Source organism: Schistocerca gregaria, chromosome 4, assembly GCF_023897955.1.
Source record: "Schistocerca gregaria isolate iqSchGreg1 chromosome 4, iqSchGreg1.2, whole genome shotgun sequence".
Taxonomy (NCBI): domain Eukaryota; kingdom Metazoa; phylum Arthropoda; class Insecta; order Orthoptera; family Acrididae; genus Schistocerca; species Schistocerca gregaria.
The window spans coordinates 653731731-653755861 of record NC_064923.1 but is presented as its reverse complement, the minus strand read 5'-3'; the positions used below and the strand labels follow the sequence as shown (position 1 = coordinate 653755861).

The following is a 24131-nucleotide window of genomic DNA, read 5'->3' as shown; positions in this document are numbered from 1 at the left end:
TGATGCATACAAAACTGCTAGTGGGATAACTTTCTTGTAACATCACTATTTTCTTTTGTTTTAGTCCATATTATTGTCTGTGTCACTTGGAATGCTATGGCTCATCATAAATTCTTTGCGCCATCCAACCCTGATGGGGAACTAAGGTAGAGAAAATGGATAAGTGCGAAATCATTATATACACCATCTCAAGCAGAGATTTCCTGCAATTCTGACATAAATTTTCAATGTAATAGGTTTTCTTGTACTATATGTAGTCATCCGCTTTAGTCATTAATATTGCAGCTGCTCTATAGTTTCTCTACTTTTATTCTTAATGTATAAATGCTTACGAGATCACTAGATAAAGCATTTTTTCAAAGCTAGCAATTCACCTTGATTTTTGCATCAATAATTTACTGTGTGTAATCATTTATTTCTTTTTCATATTCTCTGTAGTTTTGTCTATGATCTATACAAAAAAGGCAGGAGGATTGTGTCTTGCCACGCATCAGTACGTGTTTTGAAATGCTTTGAAATATGTGTGTGTAATATGTCTTTAGATATTGTAGTTGTGTGTGTGTGTGATGGATTAGATATATAGTCTTCTTATTAACTCTAGAATTTTTCTTTGTACTAAATTACTGAATACCGAGACCATAACATACCTCACTGATGGAAGAATTACAGTAATCTGTCCATATTTAGACCTCAAATTTGATTTATTACTAATCAGTGGTTTTACTGTGATTTAAAATTCACTTTTGGAAAGAGCACTTTATTTACTTCAACATTGTGCATTGCAAATAAGAGCCTTATGTTGTATGCTCTGACTTCCTCGCATCATCTTCACATGAGAGTGTGTACACGTTCCAAAAGTCAAGACTTAATTACACTTGGGATAGTTATAAATTTTGCACTGTTAAAGTTGCTCTTACTAAATGCATACACCATTCACATTTTAGCTGTAGCATTAAATAATTCATTGGAGAAAATCAGATGCATGTTGCATAATCATCCAGTGAGAATACTACACACATTTAGAAAGTACACAATTAAGCTAAAAAATATGTGCTCATCACATAAATGAAGGTTTTGTGTGAGATTTCCCTAACAACATTAAAAAGAAGAAAGAAGTTGTGAGGGAGCCAGTACAAACATCATCAGGACTCTTAAACTCATTGTTTAGTGTGTTTTTTTTATATAGAAAGTCATATGGTATGTTGATCCTCAGCCCCAGGTGCTCTCAATGTCTGTTGAGGCTTTATTTATTCTGGTACATCCTCTTCAGCCCCACGTCTATTTTACAGTTGCCTATTTCCTTAAACTAGCATTGTATAACTGTCATGTGGTACGTCAATTTTTATCAGTTTAGGAGATCTGCAAAATATGTTTTTAGGCAGCAACAAAGTGGAAGAATTTTTGCAGTAGTTCAGACCCACCTTGCTGTACTTCTTTTGCAGTTGTATTTATTATGCAGTGGTTTTTTCCAGTCCTGTTGTACAGATTCCTGGAACTCGGCTAACAATGTATTGAGTTTCAGGAATTTCTTCTCTGATTTCAAAGTACATCTACTGTTACTTTTTTTAAGGCAGACTTTCTTTTGGTGAATCAGTCACTAGTGTTCCATCTGCTTCACATAAACGTAGGTGATTAATGGTAATGGTGCAAATTCTCACAGAAGTCTTTTCAAACATTACCTGCTCCATTTGTGAGGAAATCTTCTCTGAATTCTATGAGACTGCCTTTGTTAAAAGTTTGTTTTTACTTTCAGGCATTATGTTTGAAATTTGTTGCAAAGGATTAGCAAGTTTTTATGATACAGTTCTTGTATGTGCAGTAATCTACATTTATAAGTACAGGGGGACAATCAAAAAGTTGTCTGACTTCCAGAATTCTGGAAGGCATGACATCAGCAAATATTCTGCCTAACGAAATTACGCAAGTTGCAGAGAACTATTAAATAACAATTTCCTTTATTATTTGACAGATTAGTTTCAAGTTTATGCTCATTATCAAATCATCCAGTTAGCTATGCAATAATTTTCATTATGACAGCCACATGAATGCTCATTGTAGTTACACATATCTTTAGTATAAAGCAGTAAAGGGCTGAACTTCATTCACCAGTTATGTGCAATATCATGAAAACAAATGGTACTCATTACAACTTAAGAAACTCAGGACCCTACTAATCATTGTGAAAAGTAGGTCACATAAAAGTGGTCGGGACAAGGATAAGTACATAAAAACATGTAAAAACTGTATAGATTCCAAATCAAAATTGTGAAGTGCAGTGCAAATGATGACTATATTTAAATTCTAAATATAAGTGCAATGCAGCCTGGAGTGTTATTAAAAGGGAAATTATTAATTTTGATAAAGAAATCTGTATCCTTGTTGACTGTGATACTTTCAAAAAATGTTTTGTAAATAGTGGCAGTACCATCACTCCACATAATAATTCAGCCTTAGATGTAGAAGCCTGGGTCACTCATGCGAAACAGACAAGATGTGAGAAATTTACTTGGGCCCTAATCACATTAAATTACATTCACAAACAAACTAACCAATTCTAAAACAAAAGACAATTTACGTTCAGTAATTCCATCATAAAGAGTATAACAAAGGAAACAAAATATCACTTCTCTCACTGTCAGAGTATTCAGTGATGAAATTTCCTTAAAAGTCTTAAACTCACAGTTACTTTGTCTATGTATACAAAAGGTGATAAAACACTCAATTTCAAAGGTACTAATCATATTTATGATAATAGAATATTGCATGCGTAGAAAGATGTACAGCTATTTTGAAAACAATGGAATTTTAAGTGAAAAGCAGTTCAGATTCAGGTGTCACCAGTCAACTGTAGAAGCAGTTGGAACTTTGGTGAAGAGTGTTTATGAAGGGTATGAAACAAGGATACTGTGTTTGGAACATTTATTGATTTAAGCAAAGGATCTGACTCAGTCTCATACAATATGATTATTTACAAGTTGGACTCCTAGGGCATGGAAGATAAATCATGCCATTTATTCAAATCTTATTCAAGCAATTGGTTACAAAAGGCAGAGGGGCAAACAGTTGACAGACAGGCAGTTTTGCATCAGGCCATAGCATTTGCAGTTGTTGGTTGGTTGGTTGATTTTGGGAAGGGGACCAAACAGAGAGGTCAGTGGTCCCATTGAATTAGTGTAGGAAAGAGAAGGAAATTGGCTGTGCTCTGTCAAAGGGACCATCCCGGTATTTGCGTAAAGCGATTTAGAGAAATTATGGACTACCTAAATCAGGACAGCTGGACGCGGGTGTTAACCGTCATCGTCCTGAATGCAAGTCCAGTGTGCTAACCACTGCGGCACCTCGCTTGATTCTGCAGTTTTATTGCACTGACTAAGAGCAGCTGGGCAGAGGTGCCCAAGTAGGTCACACATGTGCAGAATGCATGCAATAGGGCCATCTGGCAAGTAGCCTACCTGCACCTGTCCATGAATGAGCTGGTGGGCATTTGTGTCTGCCCTGGCCCCATAGGGCAGTATTGGAACAACCTGGTTTACAGCTTTTATATGTAAATATGAGATACCATGATACTTCCAATAAAAAAGAGAAATGCCCAATGCCCTGTTCTTGGCAGAGAGCCCAGTAGAAACTTGTTTAAATGTCTTGGCATTCTGACAGTGCCCAGCCTGTATATATATAAATTTTTAATCTCTACTAGAGAAAATTTGGAAAAATTCAACATGAGTTATGATGTGCATGTACACAGTCACTTGTTGGATTTGCCTTCCGCAAGACTTGCTGTAGTCCATAATGACTACAAGCACTTAATGCATAATTTTTTTCAATAAATTACCTCCTACAGCTGGTATAGTGGCACTAAACAAATATAAGAACATAGTACAAACTTAGCTAAATTGCAATTAATTCCTAGAAACTAATAATTATAACGTGTTTTTCTTAAGTGATAAGAGTATAATTTAGTTCTTTAATAAGCTAGTTATTTTGTGTTTTCTTTTCTGTGTTCATAATTGATTATTGTATAAAACATGTCACCACTGTAAACTTTGATGAAGGTACTTGTATAAAAAAATATTGAAAGTCTAATAATGATTCTGGTTATGATAATATACTCAGAAAAAATGGCAGTTTCTTCATTAACAATAAACCAGTCTATATGATATCACAGATTTATTATTGTTATTATTATTATTGTTGTTGTTGTCTTTATTTTTGCTTCTACTGAGCAGCAACTTGTTGCACAGGTATGAAACCTATTGTTTCAGGGATTCAATTAACATTATATATAAACTGTTGTGCATTAGGTTTTGCAGTTTTGTGTTATCAGTAATAATTCAGTAGTGTCATATTCGTTTAACATGCAGAATATGTCCCATCACTGGTACAGATGTTCTCTTCATATTAATATGAATCCAAAATGACACAGAGGACGAAAAACAGTTTAATATCATATCTAGTTATATATTGAGTGTAGGCACCAATATTTGCATTTTGTTTTAGGTTGCTGATTTATTATGTCATTGTCATGTTTTCACCGTAGAGAGACATGTGACTTAAATGGGATACATAAATTATTTATTAGAGAAAGAAACGACGACGGCTCATCTTCTATCGAAGAAAGGTCCACCTGCAGAAGCAGCAGAAGTCCCAGCCACGATAGCAGTGGAGATGGGGTGGAGACGATGACACCAGAGGAGATCTCCACCCTGCCAGAGTACCATCTCCTGACACCTCATGAAGTTAAGGTAATACAGACCTATCTATCTAGCCTTTGTTACTGCTGCTGTTACTTTGATTACATTCTCTTATGCTTTGAGATCATAATGTTCCCAAATTTATGCTTTTAACAATACAGTAACAATGTCAACTCCGTATGTAGAAATGCACATAATGTTATTTTTATGTACAATTACCACACTCCGGTAATTGAGATAGTATAGTGGTGTTAAAATCTTCCTAGAACCAATGTTCATGAAGCAATGAAACTGAAGACTACATATAATTTTTGGTAACATTCAAAATGCTATCAGAGATGTGACAGTTGTCGTAGTATGCAAATGAACATGACATTGTCTGTAAATTCTCGAATAGACTGTGAATTACTTAATGATATAACAGTTGAGGTGCTTATACATCAAATAGTAATATTTTCTGATAGAAAAATGAGAAACAAATATAGACTTCTGAATATTATATGTTTTGAGCAGATAAGCTGTACTTTACTTGGAGAAACAGTCTCTTGTGAAGCATGTTAGAAACCTTTTTGATGTTATAGTCTTTATTTTCTAACAGTGCTGTACAAGAGTGTTATTGGGATGTACCTTTCCAAACAGTGAAGAAAGTTTATGTACGGGGAAATATTCTTTTGGAGTGAAAATAAATGTGCCTTTGCAGTGCCTCTTCCCTTTATGTGCTGCATATCTCTCCTCCTGCTATTCTTTTCCCTCCCTTGCGGAACAAGTCTGAGATATTTGTGAGAATGTGTTAGTTTCAATAGCCCAGCAGTTGGAACAGTCCTTCATCTGTTTTTTTTTTTTTTTTTCTCTCTCTCCTACCCTTCCTCTGCTTTGGCATTTGTGGTATGTCTTTGCCTCTTCTTCCTCCCTGTGCGCTCCTGAAGGCTGGCCCATGCATTTGCCGTGGAACAGGCGACTGGGTAACGCGTAATTTCCAACCTCAGGTCGACGGGTAGGGTTCACCTGACAGGCACTTGTGGCTGCCCCTGCCCCTGCCCCGTACCCTAATGCATCCCACCAGTTGGAAGGAGTGCACCATTGGAGCTTCTGGCAATCATGGGGGATTTTTTTGTAATGAGCCAGTCATCATCATCATCATCATCATCATCTCAGTCTCCATGTTACTAAATGAAATGGAACGAGGCTAAAGATTCAAAGACTTTCCTGGCTGCACTTCGGTTCATTGTGATATCACAAACTGGAGGAGGTTAGTCCTATGCTATGGTTAATCTTGTTTATTATTCACAAAGGTGTTGCAGTTGTGAGCCCTGTGAAATCATGCTCTTGTTTATGTGTTGGGACTTTGCTTCTGAAGACCAATTGTGATTTTCAAACCCAATAGCTGCTTACAGCTTCTCTCCTCCATGGCTCTCCTGTTTGTGTTGATGACCACCAATGCCAAATTCTTTGCATGGTGTTGTTTGCACTCAGATGCTTGACGGCTGACTGAGGGAGAAATCCAAACTTACGTAGAAATCCAAACTTACCTGTCTGATCAGGACGTCACTGCAGTCCATGGAGTAATGAAAAATGTTGATGCAACCCTATTGCCCACACACTCTTTTTCTCACACTTTATCGAGTAGTGCTTCCACCGAAGATCAAAGCAGGCTACAAAGTCATCATGCTCCAACCTTATATTCCAAACCTGATGCATTGCTGCCAATGTCAACCTTACAACCACCTTTGCTTGTCCTTTCAAAACATGACCAAATGTGGAACTTGTGTAGGGATGCTCTTGAGGGTGATTGCCTGTCTCCCTGCTGCATCAATTGTGATGTCTCATACTAGACTGTCCCGTGTATTTCAATGAGCGGACGGTCTAGGAAATCTGTGCGAAGGAAAAGTACTTCACCCTGTCACTTGCAATTTGTTGGCTTCTTGAAAGCGCAGCATCTTACCATCCGGCACTTACAGTACCTATCTTGCTATGCCTCGGTCCAAAAAGGACAGGGCCACACAGACTTGCAACCTCTAATTCAGCACTGCGGTTGTAAAATTGCCCAGTATCATGGTAGCATCCCCATCCCCATCTCCTTCTCCTACAGCTGAGCAACAAGCCACCAAATCTTTGTCCCCGGTGGCAAAATCACCTGCTACACAACCGGCAAGCTGGAAAGGACTTCTTACGTCCTTCCAGCCAACCAACATCTTTGAACGGTGGCACTCACTGGCCGCCAAGGTGCCTACTCTTCATATGCTCTCTCCTTCCCATTCCCTGTTATGACTCTTCTCCAGTGGAACATTCACAACATCAGATCAAACAAGGAGGAATTACAGCTGCTCTTGAAATCGCAATGTCCGCTTGATTTCTGCCTCCAAGAAACAAAATTGGGTCCTCACAAGAGCTTTGACCTCCCGCATTGTCTTGCAGTCCTCTTTGATCTTCTCCCTGAGGGTGGACTCATCCGGATTTATATCCATAGCCAAACCATCTCACTGAACACTCGGTTGCAAGCTGTTGCAGTCTGCATTACCCTTCCTTGATTCACTTTTTCTCTTTGCAATGTCTATATCCCTCTGTCATCCGGTGTCGCCAGGGCAGACTGTCTCCAGTCTGTTGGGCAGCTCCCTCACTCCTTTTTGTTGCTCAGTTAGTTTATTGCTCACCATCCCTTTTGGGGCTCTCCCATAACCTGTCTGAGAAGTTCTCTCTTGGCTGACCTTCTCAATCAACTCAACCTCATCTGTCTTAACACTGGAGCACTTATGTTCCTTCAGACTCAATGCACACCTGTGCCCATTTAGACCTCTTGTTCTGCACTGTTCAGCTTGCCTGTCATCTCCAGAGGTTCATTCTCTGTAACATGTACTTAGAGACCATTTCCCATACGCTATCCATTTGCTGACTCCTACCCCACCCATGTGTAAACCCAGTTGGCAGCTTTCTAAGGCTGACTGGAGGCTTTACTCCTCCCCAGCAACCTTTGACTTACAACAATTCCCCTGCTGTGATGACAAGGTAGAGCACCATAACAACATTCTCCTTACCGCTGCAGAACGTTCCATACCTCACACTTAATCTTTACCATGCCATGTCCCAGTACCCTGATGGAATGACACATGCCATGATGCAATTTGCATTTAAAGACATGCTCTCCATGTTTTTAACTGTCATAATACCATGATGAACTGTACTCGTTATAAACAGTTGCCTGTGCAGTGTCATTGCATTCTTTGGGATAACAAGAGATAGCTGGGTTTTATTTACTAGTTCTTTCGACAGATTTATTCCCTCTTCCATCGTGTGGGGCAACCTCCGTCGGCTGTCTCGGGACAAGGTCCATTCCCCAATTTCTGGCCTGATTGTAGCAGATGATGTCATTGTGGACCGTATTGCTATCTCCAAAACCTTTGGCCACTATTTTGCGGAGATTTTTAGTTCTGCCCACTATCACCACAGCTTCCTTCCTTGGAAATGAGTGGAGGCGGCTCAGGCGATACCCTCCTCCTTTCAGAATTTTGAATGCTGCAATGCCGTCTTTACTATGAGGGAGCTGGATCATCCTCTCACTTCATCCTGATCGTCTATCCCAGGTCTGGATAATGTTTGCATTCAGATGTTTCAGCACATTTCTCTTGTGGGCAAGCAGTTTCTCTTTCATACATGCAATCACATTTGGGCAGATGGCATATTTCCCAGATACTGGCGTGAAGCCACTGCCATACCCATACCTAATCCTGGTAAGGACAACCACCTTCCTTTTAGCTACTGACACTTTTCTCTCACCAGCTGTGTTTCCAAGTCGGTGGAACATATGATTCATGGGCAGCTGGTACTGTGGCTTGGATCTCGCGCTCTACCAACCTCTTCACACTGTGGATTTCGAGCTCGCCATTCTGTAGTTGATCACCTTGTCACTTTGTCCACCCAAGTCGTAAATGGTTTTCTGTGGAAAGACCAGACTGTGGCTGTGTTTTTCGATTTGGAGAAAGCTTATAACACCTGCTGGAGCATTGATATCCTCCTCCTCTCTACATGTGGGACTTCAAAGGCTGCCTGCCTCATTTCCTTCAGCAGTTTTTAAAAGATAGGGTTTTCAAGGTATGTGTGGGCTCTACTTTGTTGGATACCTTTATCCAGGAGAATAGGGTACCTCAAGACTCTCTCCAGAGTTCGTATTCTTTGCTGTAGCCATTAATCCTATCATGGCATGTCTCCCACCATGCATCTTCAGCTCCCTTTTTGTCAATGGCTTTGTCATCTATTGCTGTTCTCCACGGACTTGTCTCCTTGAGCGGCTTCTTCAGTGGTATCTTGACCATCCATATTTGTGGAGCATCAATAATGGCTTTTGCTTTTCCATCGACAAAACTGTTTGTATGAATTTCTGGCAGTGCAGTGGGTTTCTTGCTCCATCTTTACATCTTGGGCCTGTTGCCCTTTCATTTGCTGAAACTACGAAATTCCTGGGACTCGTGCTCGATAGAAAACTTTCTTTGTTCTCCCACATGTCTTACCTGGCCACATGCTGTACCCAGTTCCTCAGTGTCCTACGTGACCTAAGCAGTACTTCCTGGAGTGTGGATCCCTTGTCCATTCGAAACTAGACTATTGGTGTTTCGTTCATTTATCTGCACATCTGTCCATCTTACGCCTTCTTAATACAATTCACCATTGTGGAATCCATTGGCCACTGATACCTTGTGTACTAGCATGGTTGAGAGTCTCCATGCAGAAGTTGTTGAAGTACTACTGTCATACGAGCATTATGTTCTCCCCAATGGATGCATGTGACAGTCTGTCATGCCTGGCTAACCATCCTATGCCTCCCTTTTTGATGACTCCCTTGACTGCCAGTATGTAGTGTGCCCTTCTTCTCTGTTACCTCCTGGAGTTCGCTTTTTACTCCTACTCCAGCAGCTTAACTGCATGCTACTGGCCAGGCTCCCGGTTGGTGTGAACTCTCCACTGCCTTGGCTTCATGCGTCATAAGGAAATTAATCAGCAATATGGCAAAGGACATTTAATTTTTGTTCGTGACCTCCGCTGTCTTTACGGCGTATTTCGTGGACCTCTCTCAAAGAGGAAGTCCTTGGTCTTAGCTCTCTTTCCTTCCATTGATTGGGCATAATGTGCAACTGCTTTTATCTTATTTTTTGTATTAGTGTTCTAAGGCTATAACATGGGCACTTATGCCTGAAAAAGAAAAAGAAAAACACGCGCGCGCGCGCGCACACACACACACACACACACACACACACACACACACACACACACACACACACACCTACACTGTGCCAGCTGAATTCACTATCCTGGGATATCAGTTAGGTAGGTAGATTTTAGTGAGTTGTTGTTGTGCGAGTGGGAGGGAGGTTTGGGAAATAGCGCTTAATGCCTTGGAAGGAGGCAGCAGATGAGCGAGATAGATATGGGGAAAGTGAGGCAGCAGGTGTACAGGATAGGAATGTGGTATTCTGGAGCCAATGAGTTCCCTGTACTACTATCTAACATCTGTCCATTTCCTACATTTGTTTTAAACTTTCACTTTTTCCTGCTTCCAACATCCCATCCACAATGGAATCCTGCTCCATCTACCTGTGCCAGTTCAGAAAATCATTACTATCCCTAGTTAAAACCCGATCTCGCATGAAATCCATCTCCCCCCCCCCCTCCACTCCCCCCCCCCCCCCTGTCCCCTACTCTCTAACCATAAAAATTCTCTTCTCTGGATGCTACCTCCCTATACTTCATCAATCTAATGCTTAAATAAAATAGAAATAAACTTCCACATGGGAAAAATATATTAAAACAAAGATTCCAAGACTTAACAAGCGGGAAAGCGCCGGTAGACAGGCACAGTAAAATAACACACAAACACACACACAAAATTTCTAGCTTTCGCAACCAATGGTATATACTCACGCGCGCGCACACACACACACACACACACACACACACACACACACACACACACACACACACACAAGCAGACATATTTAAAGGCAAAGCTATTTATAAGGAATATTAATATGTCTGCTTGTGTCTGTATATGTATGGATGGATACATGTGTGTGTGTGTGTGTGTGTGTGTGTGTGTGTGTGTGTGTGTGTGTGTGTGTGTGTGTGTGCGCGTGCGCGCGAGCGAGTATATACCTATCCTTTTTTTCCCCCTAAGGTAAGTCTTTCCGCTCCCGGGATTGGAATGACTCCTTACCCTCTCCCTTAAAACCCACATCCTTTCGTCTTTCCCTCTCCTTCCCTCGTTCCTAAAGAAGCAACCATTGGTTGCGAAAGCTAGAAATTTTGTGTGTTTTTTTTTAATTGTGCCTGTCTACCGGCGCTTTCCTGCTTCGTAAGTCGTGGAATCTTAGTATAGTATAATGCTATAAAAGCAAATATCCTGGGTGCAGGCATGCCTGAACCAACTCTCCTCCCTCTCAAGACACCTACACCATATCCCCAAATTGAAACTGTTGCCCTAAAACATCTGAAAGGGCACTCCAGACACTATCTCTAAAAGTAACCAGATTTATTGATATCTTACTCCTGCCTCAGAGCACCACTACCATTCAGTGCCTATCTTACCAATGAAACACATTTCAACTTCTCATAGCACTCACACCCTGCCTTGATGACCTTTTCCATCTGCCACATACTTCAGAATTCCCACCCAGCATCCCATTAAACAGAGAACCGAAATAAGCTAGTGTTGTCAACGTATCCATCAAAAATCTCAATCCTACAGAACTTTCAGTCCTATCCAAAGGACTTACCTTCAGCCACACTCCCAAATTCGACCATGCTGGACTCGTCAGAGACCTGTTTCTTTCTCCTGATCCCCACAGTGGAACCTGTCTTTGATACCAGTGATTTCAACGAAAGGAAATCTAATCCCAACATTGAACCTTGCCTCTCTTAGTTCATACCACCACATAACCCCTTCTCTCCCCCCCCCCCCTCCCCCCTCATGTAATCAGCCCCTGGTTATCTTCCAGGAATTCCTTACTTCCAAACTGGCCTCACCAACCTTCTCCAGGTCCCGTCACAAGAACTCAAACCTGCCAATGGAAGAAAGAACAGCTGTCTGCAACCTCAAAACAGGCCCATATTTAATCATCCTTCCTGGAGACAAAGCTTCCACCAATGTCATGATGAATTGCAGTGACTAGCTGACAGAAAACATCTGCCAGCTGTCTGACTCCTCCATCTACAAGGCCTGCCATAGTGATCCCATCCCAGCTGTCCAGCATAAACTCCAATCCCTACTCAAATCTGTAGGCCCATCTCTCAATTCTTCCCCTGAATTCATCTACCTCTTCAACCCAATCACTCCCCACATGCCCAGTTTCTCTATGCTTCCCAACAGCCATAAACCTAACAACCCTGGATGCCCAATTGTAGCTAGTTATTGTGTTCCCACTGAAAGAATCTCCACTCTAGTTGATATCCAACCAACTGCTTGTAGCCTAGCCTCTAATATTAAGGACATAAACATCTCCCTTCACTGACTCTCAGAACTGACCTTACCCCATTTCCACCTAAATTCCTACTCATCACTGTTGATGCCACTGTCTCATACATCAACATTCCCCATGTCTGGACCTTGGTGCTGTCGAACACTCTCTCTCCCCAAGTACTTCCTACTCAATACCCACCAGCTCATTCCATATACATTACCCAGTTACATCCTCATACAAAACTATTTCTTCTTTGAAGGGTAGATATACCCACAGATCAGCAGCATGGCCATGAGCACCCACGTAGCACTCTTCTGTGCCAATCTGAATATGGTCTGCCTGGAACAAACCCCTAAACCCCCACATCCCTTGTCTGATTTAGATCCATTAATGTGGACTTAGAGCCAAAACACTTGACCCCTATTCCTCCACAGAGTCAACATTTTCTCCCATTTCACTTCACCTAGTTCTCCTCAGCCCAACAGGTCACTTCATGGGTCATTAACTCCACCTCTCTAAGAACTTCTTTCTTACTGTCACCTATGTCAAGGCCACTAACCGTTAATGGTGTCTACATTTTGACTGTCATCCCTTCCACATCATCGAGTGAGATGGTACAGGGGTTAGCACACTGGACTTTTATTCGGGAGGATGACGGTTCAAAACCTGCATCTGGCCATTCTGATTTAGGTTTTCCATGATTTCCCTAAACTGATTCAGACAAGTGCAGATGGTTCCTTTGAAAGGACACATCCAGCTTTCTTCCCCTTCCTTCCCTAATTCTGTGGGAGCGATAACCTCGCTGTTTGGTCCCCTCCCCCAAAACAACCAAACAGTGCACACACAAAAAAAATCTCCCTTTTGTAAGGTACATGTTGACGGCGTATATGCAGTGATGAGAAGTCACTTGCCTGGTATGCTGAGGGTCTCACAATGCCCTTCACAGATACACACTAGCCCCCAAATGTAGTCTGTAAAGATGTCCTGTGCCATATACTCACACCCCTAACCATATAAGCACCTCCAAGAACCCCCCGCAGTGGAAGCACCCCTCTCATCACCCGATATCATTCTGGACTGCAGCAGCTGTAGCACGGTGTTTGCCAGAAATTTGACTATCTGTGCTCAGAAATATGGGACATCCTATCCACAACCCTTCACACCTGTACAGACATGATATTTTGTATCCTATCTAACCTACAAACTGTCATAGTCAATCCCTATGCCAGTCTCACTCTCAACTACTTGCCATATGGGTCACATCCTTGTGGGATGTCTGTATTAGCCATATGCTTAATAAATAAGTAAGAGGAATTTTGCTGTGCCAGTGTTGAAGAACGGGTTTATTGGCTAAAACTGCCGTGGTTACCATTGGTGGGCCAACGTTATTGGTTAGAAAGGGATTTCCCCCTGCACTTAAGCTGGGGAAGAATTATTGGTTAAGATTCCTCCAGCTGCTGTTGGTGAACCCACATCATTGGCTAGAAGTGAAATGGGCAGAGCATGAGAGGGGGCATGTTTATCCAAAATACCATTGTCCACAGTGCAGACAACTTTCTGGAAGCCACCTCTGTGGACAGTAATATTTGGATAAACATTCTCCCCCTCATGCTCTGTCCATTTCATTTCTAGCCTGGAATTTGAGCTCACCAATAGCAGCAGGAGGAATTGTAACCGATAACTCTTCTCCAGCATAAGTGCAGGGAAAAATCCCTTTCTAAGCAATGACATTGGTCCACCAATTGTAGCCCTAGGTTTTTACCGAATAATCCCACTTCTTGCACAAGTGTGGAACAACCCCTATTATAAGAGAAGGCGACATTGGTCTCTTACGGTGCTCGGCCTACAGTGGACACTACAAGATCCTGAAGAAGATCAACAGAGGGGTCAAAATGTCAATTGTCTGAAGAAATATGGTGCAGCCTTACAAACGAGATGACTTTAATTTAAGCAGTTAGTAGTTTGTGGGGACATCAGTGTTGACTTCTTAAAAGATACAGACAGAAAAAATAAACTGGGATCATTATTTGGGTGTTTCAATCTAATTTCAATAGTAAGTTTTCCAACTCATTTGCAGCAAGATAATAAGACACTGATTGATTTATGTAGTCAGTGCCCAGGCTGAAACAATTAATGTGAACCCAGTTGGTAATGGACTATCTGACCATGTTGCACACTCAGTGGGAATAAACAATACAGAACATACAGCCCTGGAACAGTTTCATAGGAAGCAGAGTGTCTTCTTAATGAGAACAGAATAGTGTTTCAAGAGTAAGTTAGAAGAGATGGTATGGGATGAGGAAAAAATAGATAAAGATGCTAATGTCAGATCCAGTTTATTCCCTATTAAATTTTTGTCAGTATTTGAAAGTTGCTTTCCTAAAAAGTTATCCATATAAAGAAAGAGATAAGCTATGGATAACTTAAGGGAATTAAAATCTCAGGTCAAAGGAAGAGGGAAATTCATATAAAGGCCAGGAATAAGTAAAAATCTGACATTGTGCATTCTGCAAAAAATAAATAAATAAATAGTATAACATTTTAAGGAAATCATGTCAAGAAGTATGTCCTGACAGAAATCAATAGTGCTTTATTTATTTATTTATTTATTAAACACTTTCACAAAAATAAATCTTCTGCAAACTCTTTTAAAATGTTTTCATTATAAAGACCGTGTTCTAAACCATCTATAAAACTATTTTTGGTTTTGGAATGAGAGCATATAAGACCATAAAAAAAGAATGAGGTGGAGGTGCATTGAAAATGGGGCCCATATTCTGCTGGTACTCAAATTAGATCTTTTAGTATCTTTTATAATTTCTTAGTACTCTCTAAGGAAGATAAAATTAAGCCTTGGTGACTAGAAAATGAGCATTAGTCAGAAAAACTGCAAGTACATAGTCTTTTTAGTTTTTTTTTAGACATCTCTGCAGCATTCAGATCTACAAAATTCTTTTTATAAAAATGGAATGGAATAAGGAATCTAATATAAAAAAAGTTTCTCTTTTTTGTGTCTCTAAAAGTTTGAGGTAATCACACCTGAAAAGTGCAATTTTTTTGGTTCTTTCCTCTGAACATTTCTTTCCAAGCAGTCCCATCAATGACATTATCTGGTCAGCAGTATAGCTTTCTTCATGACATTCTCCAGCAAATTAATGAACCTGTAAAAAAATCAAGTAGCTTTAAGTAATCATTAGCATAGGATAGTAAAAAGGACCTCTTCTAGTGCTGACCTCTGACACTTACAGAAATGTATAGGCACCTTCAAATCCTGTGTAAAGAAACCCCTACCAGGTTTGGGAACCTGTGGGAAAGAAACCCACCTGTGACTGGTGTTGCACAGGTACAGGGCATGGCCACTATGGCGATGGAGATGCTGGTTTTCCCATTTTTAAAAGGAACCGTTAGTTGTTTAGCCACTACAGAACATACCAACACATTTATATGATTTTTCATGTGCACACTAATCTTCCACATTAACTGCAAACTTTGTTGACACACAGTACCAGAATTAAAGCAGCACATCAACAGCATTACACAATCAAAAAATAAAAAAAATTTAAAAAATAGACTAATTGTTCTCTATTACGTGAATCCAATCCAAAAAATCCCAGGAAGACTGCTGTGAACTTCACCAAAATTTACACAATGTGACAATGGTGTAAAACCTGCAGACTGTTTATACGTATAGTGTACTGTAGCTGTTGTGCAACAATTTTACTACCTTAATTTCCATTCCATTGGTAACACACTATTAAGTTGTGAAGTTTATAACTAGTTTCACTCTGAAGTTATAGCAGAGAACGACTAGGCAAAGCAAAGTTGACTGAAAAAATTCAGGTTCACCTTTTGATATCTCCAGAAGCAACTGTGGGATAAGCCTGAAACTGTGCATATAATAACTTACCAACACAAGTTCTTAGGATATAAATACGACATGAGTGTTCACAAAGGGAACAACCCCATCTACCTTATTTTTTTCCCCAAGTTATTTGCACTTGACACTTCCTGATCTTCAAGACTTTTGATATTGCCTGCATCAGAGAATAATAAACAATTATAGAATGTAATAACAGATGTCAGATTTGAGTACCAGTGGAATATGGTCCCACTTTCAGTGCACCTCCACCTTGTCGTTTCTTAGGGCCTTATATGTTCAGATTGCAAAAAGAAATATAGTGTTTTAGGTTGTTTAGAACATGGTCTTTTTAATGAAAATGATTTGAAAGAGTTTGAGGAAGACTTTTGTAAAAGTCTTTTGTAAAAAATAACCATTTTTGGCATGTTTTTTATAAAAATCTTCAATTTTGCCCATGGTTTATGAACTATTGGAAAGTTATAGGAGGATGAAATTTTGTATTCTAAGACCTTATATTAGTAAGTTATTATGTGGAAAGTTTCAGATGTATCCTGCAAATCCTTTTGAACATATAAAAGCTAAACTTCACTTTTTTTAAAAAATTTAGTGTCTCTTTTTCCAGCTGACTTTACTTCACATTATCCTTTTGCAAATTGCTCAGGAAACCTTTTTGCTATTTTACTTAAGAGAGTGCAAAACATTTTACCCAGTAGCCAAGTTTTATTTCTTTCAAGACACTATTGCCAGAGGTGGTAGGTCTCGAAGTTGCAAAAACTTGCGGATGCACTATTGATAGCTGTGCTATGAGGTCAGAAAAATGACTGTATTTTCAGAAGTATTGAAGTAATGATTGTGAAACTTTACCAACATTCATTGGGAACATGTGTGATGGTTCATACAAAATTTCATCAAAATCTGTGATGGTCATGTGGGAACCTCTAGACCATGTGACATTTTATGGCCCAGCTGTAGTTTCCCCTTGCTTTCAGCTGGTCTCACTACTAACTGGTCTTTGTTTTTAGATATTTTTTCCCACGTGGAATGTTTCCCTCTACAAAGATAATGTAACTTACCAAACGAAAGTGTTGGCATGTTGACACACACACACACACACACACACACACACACACACACAAAATGTCTGCTAGTGTGTGTATATGTGCGGATGGATATGTGTGTTTGTGCGAGTATATACCTGTCCTTTTTTCCCCCTAAGGTAAGTCTTTCCGCTCCCGGGAATGGAATGACTCCTTACCCTCTCCCTTAAAACCAACATCCTTTCGTCTTTTCCTCTCCTTCCCTCTTTCCTGATGAAGCAACCGTCGGTTGCGAAAGCATGAATTTTGTGTGTATGTTTGTGTTTGTACATCATCTTTGTTTTTAGATATATTTTTCCCACGTGGAATGTTTCCCTCTAATATATATGCCCAAACTCTTTGCCTTTACAATTGTCTGCTTGTGTCTGTGTATGTGCGGATGGATATGTGTGTGTGTGCGAGTGTATACTTGTCCTTTTTTCCCCCTTGAGGTAAGTCTTTCCACTCCAGGGATTGAAATGACTCCTTACCCTCTCCCTTAAAACCCACATCATTTCGTCTTTCCCTCTCCTTCCCTCTTTTCTGAAGAAGCAACCATTGGTTGTGAAAGCTTGAATTTTGTGTTTATGTTTGTATTTGTTTGTATCTATCGACCTGCCAGCGCTTTTGTTTGTTAAGTCGCATCAACTTACAGAGGGAAACATTCCACGTGGGAGAAAATATATCTAAAAACAAAGATGATGTGACTTACCAAACAAAAGCGCTGGCAAGTCGATACACACACAAACATACACACAAAATTCGAGCTTTCGCAACCGGCGGTTGCTTTGTCAGGAAAGGGGGAAGGAGAGGGAAAGATGAAAGGATGTGGGTTTTAAGGGAGAGGGTAAGGAGTCATTCCAATCCCGGGAACGGAAAGACTTACCTTAGGGGGGAAAACGGATACGTATACACTCGCGCGCGCACACACACACACACACACACACATATCCAACCGCACATACACAGACATTTGTAAAGGCAAAGAGTGAAACTGAGAAAAAAAAACACACAAAATTCAAGCTTTCGCAACCTACGGTTGCTTCATCAGGAAACAGGGAAGGAGAGGGAAAGACGAAAGGATGTTGGTTTTAAGGGAGAGGGTAAGGAGTCATTCCAATCCCAGGAGCAGAAAGACTTACACACACATATCCATCCGCACATATACACACACAGGCAAACATGTGTAAATGCAAAGAGGTTGGGCAGAGATGTCAGTCGAGGCGGAAGTACAGAGGCAAAGATGTTGTTGAATGACAGGTGAGGTACGAGCGGCGGCAACGTGAGATTAGCGGAGGTTGGGGCATGGTGGGTCACAGGAAGCGAAAATATATTGAAGGGCAAGTTCCGATCTCCGGAGATCTGATAGGTTGGTGTCAGTGGGAAGTATCCAGATAACCCGGACAGTGTAACACTGTGCCAAGATGTGCTGTCCGTGCACCAAGGCATGTTTAGCAACAGGGTGATCCTCATTACCAACAAACACTGTCTGCCTGTGTCCTTTCATGCGAATGGACAGTTTGTTGCTGGTCATTCCCACATAAAAGGCTTCTCAGTGTAGGCATGTCAGTTGGTAAATCATGTGGGTACTTTCACACTTGGCTCTGCCTTTGATAGTGTACACCGTCCTGATCACAGGACTGGAGTAGGTGGTGATGGGAGGGTGCATAGGACGGGTCTTACACCGGGGGTGGTCACAAGGGTAGGAGCCAGAGGGTAGGGAAGGTGGTTTGGGGATTTCACAGGGATGAACTAAGAGGTTATGAAGGTTAGGTGGACGGCGGAAAGACACTCTTGGTGGAGTGGGGATGGATCTCATTTCAGGGCAGGATTTTAGGAAGTCGTATCCCTGCTGGAGAGCCACATTCAGAGTCTGATCCAGTCCCGGAAAGTATCCTGTCACAAGTGCGGCACTTTTGTGGTTCTTCTGTGGGAGGTTCTGGGTTTGAGGGGATGAGCAAGTGGCTCTGGTTGTTTGCTTCTGTACCAGGTCGGGAGGGTAGTTGCGGGATGCGAAAGCTGTTTTCAGGTTGTTGGTGTAACGGTTCAGGGATTCCTGACTGGAGCAGATCCGTTTGCCACAAGACTTAGGCTGTAGGGAAGGGACCGTTTGATGTGGAATGGGTGGCAGCTGTCATAATGGAGGTACTGTTGCTTGTTGGTGGGTTTGATGTGGACGGACGAGTGAAGCTGGCCATTGGACAAATGGAGGTCAACGTCGAGGAAGGTGGCATGGGATTTGGAGTAGGACCAGGTGAATTTGATGGAACCAAAGGAGTTTAGGTTGGAGAGGAAAGTCTGGAGTTCTTCTTCACTGTGAGTCCAGATCATGAAGATGTCATCAATAAATCTGTACCAAACTTTGGGTTGGCAGCCTTGGGTAACCAAGAATGCTTCCTCTAAGCGACCCATAAATAGGTTGGCGAACGGGGGGTCCATCCTGGTACCCATGGCTGTTCCCTTTTATTGTTGGTATGTCTGGCCTTCAAAAGTGAAGAAGTTGTGGGTTAGGAGATATATATAGTTTCTGCCAATGAAAAATGTAATACTACATGCTAATAATTAGTTTATTATTTGTTCTAAAACATTTTCTCTTTCTTACATCGCTAGCTGCAAGGTATCGCACAATTTATTAATTAGGATTGTTACTTGTGCTAATCAAATAAATGTATCAACTATAGTTCATTTTTGCCAGTAAATTTGCTTTTAAATAAATAATTATCTCTCTCTCTCTCTCTCTCTCTCTCTCTCTCTCTCTCTCTCTCTCTCTCTCTCTCTCTCTCTCTCTCTCTCTCTCTTCTGCATAAGAGACGGACGTCTTTAAACTGTGTTGGTTCTTGCTATGTACACGTGACACAGTTCATCAGTTTGTTTAGTTCAAAATGTTTCATGCCTCATATGTGGAAGACGCCAAGTGATTTTGACTTTACTGATTTCACTGAGATGCTTTTGATTTTCCATGAATGTAAACTACAGTATAATTGACACTTTTGGGCAATAAATTGAATTGAATCAAACAGCCTCTTTTGAAAAGTACAAATAAATTCGGTGCAGTATAAGGAGTAACCAGTTGGGGGTAACAGCTGTAATTTATTCATAGTCACTGTTTTTCAGTCATGTTTGATTGCAATGCTCAACATATAATAGCAAGGCTGTGATTATTTATTAATCCCTTAAATATTTATTTTTCCACATTACATTCTAAAAAATAATATATTTTTATTAATGAAAATCCTCCTGCAGTGAATGACATTACATACAGAAATAATGAGTTACAGATCACCAATAATAAAATCCCAAGTACACTTGTGCACTGGACCGTGACTAAAATATCCTGAAACTTGAAGTAATTTTTTAGTCTCTGCGTAGCTATGAGGTTCAACTATGTAGTTTACAATGGTTTCCTGTGAACATAAATCTTATAGGAGCTGGCTGGAGCATGGTGGATGCATTTATCTTGTGCCACTGGCAAGCACTTGTCACTCAACTGACAAACTGTCGTCACTTTGTCTCTAATAAAGTAACATCACATTCTTCTTCACTTTCTGAGGCACTAAATTCAGTGTGAAACTCAAGATCACTATATCCATCCATATTTGAAAGTATTGCCTAAACAACAATACAGGAGAGACTCTGAAAGTGCGCATTTTGTTATAGAGTATCCAAAGCATCACACAGTAAAGACGATATCTCGTGGCAACCACCTCAGTCAAAACAGTACAGCCACACTACAGATGTAGTACCAGATGCTCTCTAGCCACTGAACACTTTAGATATAAGTGCTGAAATGTATGTAAGTGGGATTTGTTTTTTCCGGTGTTAAGTTGCCTGAGTACTTGAGATTTTAAGTTTCTGTCAAAATAATAAAAATGCAAGGGGTTAAACATAAAAACACACAAAGCAGTTAGATGTGCCATGTCTTCACAAAAGCGTTGTTTAGTAATCAATCATTCATCACCATAATTCAGTAAAAGCCACTTTCTTCAATCATTTGTAGCTGATACTTCAGCTCCTCTATACTTGTAAATTGTTCACCGAAATCTCAGCAGTTTTAATCACTTGGAATGAAGTTCTGTACTCCATCTTCATACACCTTTATTGCCAACTTTTAGTCCTTTAGTCATCGATATCCTCATTTTCATACATTTAATGTTTATAAAATCTCACATCAACCTTCTGTTTCTTTCCATATTCTTTGAACTGTCTGTTCCTCGAATTCTACACAGATATTAACCTCCGTGGGGATATCGTCCATACAAAAGAAAATGTGCTTGTATAATACGTACATACATAAAAATTTACATCTTTTAGGTAACATATGATATTTATTAAAGGAAAATAAATGCAAAAAATAAAAACACACTGGGAAAATTCCATCTTAGGAACAAAAATCAGATTAAACTGCAGAAAGTAAAAGTCAACACTTCAGTTTGATATGGAATACATTGTTTTTAAACCTAGAACTGTAACCAGAACTGTAAATATCTTGGTTTTCAGACCACTGATGGTCTTTTAAATTAGTGAAATGAAACGCAGATTGATAAAATAACCAAACATGCATTTTTAGTAGTTCCAAGGACGGATTTGAAGTATCATATATAATCTAAACAAATACTTTTAGATTTCTGGCCACTTAAATTGCTATTTGTTGTTTACCATTTTCTCCAAACCAAAAAAAAAAAAAAAGCTATTGCCACCACCAATTGTTCTGCTGCTGCAATAATACAACACATCTACTACCTTTATAATTATATTTACAAATCTAATTTCCTCAGCATCACCTGGCTTAATTCAATTACATTCCATTACCCTTGGTTTACTTTTGTTGGTGTTCCTCTTATAACCCCTTTTAAGGATACTATCTCTTCAGTTCAAGTGATCTTCCAAGTCCTTAGACATGTCTCACAGAAATACTGTCTCCAGGAAACCTTAAACTTTTTATTTCCTTTCCTTATTTGTTAAGTAGAAATTTGGGAGGGGTATGAGTTCCTTTGCTGTTTGCTCAATCTCCAGATTGAAATATAGGCAATAGACTAAAATCCTCTCTCTTTCAGTTGCTACCTCCCTTTTGACTCTTATAACTACATACTGTTTTCTTTGCAATTGTACATTACCTTTCATTCTCTGTAGTTTATCACTAATTACTTCAGGCTTTCAAAGAGTATTTTCTAGTCAACATTTTCAAATGATTTTTCTGAACTATAATGCTATAAACATGTTTGCTTTTCGTCATTGTATAGGATGTATACAACCAGGGAGATCCGGGAAAAACCTGGAAATTTTTTAGAATTCTGGGAATTTTTCATTGTTTTAGTTTTCAGTTAAATTTTTGTAATTTTGACTGGTAAGAACTGACACTCTGACAAAGGACGTTACTGTATCCTGCTGCTGCAGAATAATACTGCGGCATTAAAACAAAACATGAACGAGAGAAAAAGGAAAAAAAAAAACTTGAATTGCAAAGGAAATGTGCCATATAAAATAACACAGTGCACGTACAAGCGTCTGCCAGCAGCAAAATGTGTCAAAGGCTTTAGGAAGTCTACGCAATGCTTCATAACAACGAATTGCCTCCGATGAGCGTGACGACACAACTGTTTACATTAGATTCATTTAAGCCGTTATGAGCGAGCTCATGCACACGCGCAGTTGAGTCGCGTATGAGTAATACCTTCTCCCGCTTCTGGCTACAGAAATGTGGCTATTGGCTGTGTAAGCAACAGTAGCAGCAACCACCTTCATGGGGTACCCGGCAAAATTTTACTGGTGCGCCCAAGCTGCCAGATTCACACGTGCGCAGCAGTCAATGATCTAGTGGGTGGGCTGCAAACTGGAGTATCTGAACCGGGCGGCAGTTTCAGGAGGAGAGGAGAAATTCTTGATGGGGAAAAAAAAATTGTTTCACAAAGCACCTAGCGTCCAGCACACGTCAGTATCGATTATTCATATGGTTTTGAAACGCACCCCTGCTGGTTTTTGAACATTTTTTAACACATTCTAAGTTGATTTCTGAAGGAATAATAAGTTGACTTTTGAATGCATGCATAGTGTATGTGATGTCTCTGCCAGGGGAATCCTCGTCAGTCTCGTTCATGAGAAGTTGGAGCTTACAAATTAAATGTGAAACTATTTCCAAACATAAGCTTTTTGATTGGAGTAGGCCGTACTTTGTGAATTATATTGTCATACTATAAAAATGATCATTATTGCCAAAACAGTCTCGCATATTTTGCATGTGTCACAGTTGCTACAATATTAGAAAGGCCTATTTTGTTTTTTCCAGCACACAGTGACAAAATAGACATAATCAGATCGAGAAACCACACAAGTCTTGGTGGGGGGGGGGGGGGGGGGGGGGGTTGTGTCTCCACGTGACCCGTGTTTACATTTCTGTTTCCTCTTCCTTTACTGCTGTCACATCAAATGAAAACAAGACGGATTTATGTGGCTGGGAGCTATTAAACCTGCGGCAGGCGCGCTTAAGATTGTTGAGTCAGCGGGCGCATGCAACACTCAGTGCCGCCTACATTTAAATACGTAAAAAAAAGGAGTTTTTTTATTTTTTGGTGGAATTAATTATTTATTGTTTAGAACATCATTCTTAACAGCAACTTTTAATATGATCTGTATACATATATCCAAGGTGCATGGGAAAATTAAAATTTTTACAGAATATCTGACAAGAGTTTCCAGGATATTTCTTAAGCACTACTTTAATAACAAATTCTAAATAAATTATAACCACAGATATGATTTGATTGTTTACCATTGTTAAAGCAAGTTTTACAAAAACGTGTAATATGTATAACAACTTTGTAGTTATAATAAAGAATAAGGCAGTTAGTAAATACATATAAAGAATCGCACACATTCTTTTTCCGGAGAAGCTCTGCAATCATTTGTGACAACATTTGTGGCAATGTTGCTTGCAAACGAATCTTTTGCAGCTATTGGACAGTAGTGACAGTAGTTTTATTTTATTTTATTTTTTATTTTTTTATTTTTTACCACCACAAAGATGGCACCTCCCACACCTTCTCACAGTCTCATCGTGATTGGTGGG

General features: G+C 40.0%; 1 protein-coding gene across 3 annotated transcripts in view; it reads left to right on the top strand.

Annotated features, from left to right (window-relative positions):
* LOC126267397 (transcriptional adapter 2B-like) overlaps positions 1–24131 on the top strand; it is a 92430-nt gene that overhangs the window by 35817 nt on the left and 32482 nt on the right. For 2 of the 3 annotated variants that reach the window (XM_049972599.1, XM_049972601.1), the window contains exon 10: positions 4577–4739. In XM_049972599.1, the coding sequence (XP_049828556.1) occupies positions 4577–4739 (163 nt within the window). Of the gene's footprint in view, positions 1–4576; positions 4740–24131 lie in introns of those variants that run through there. The other variant, XM_049972600.1, reaches the window with a different exon arrangement.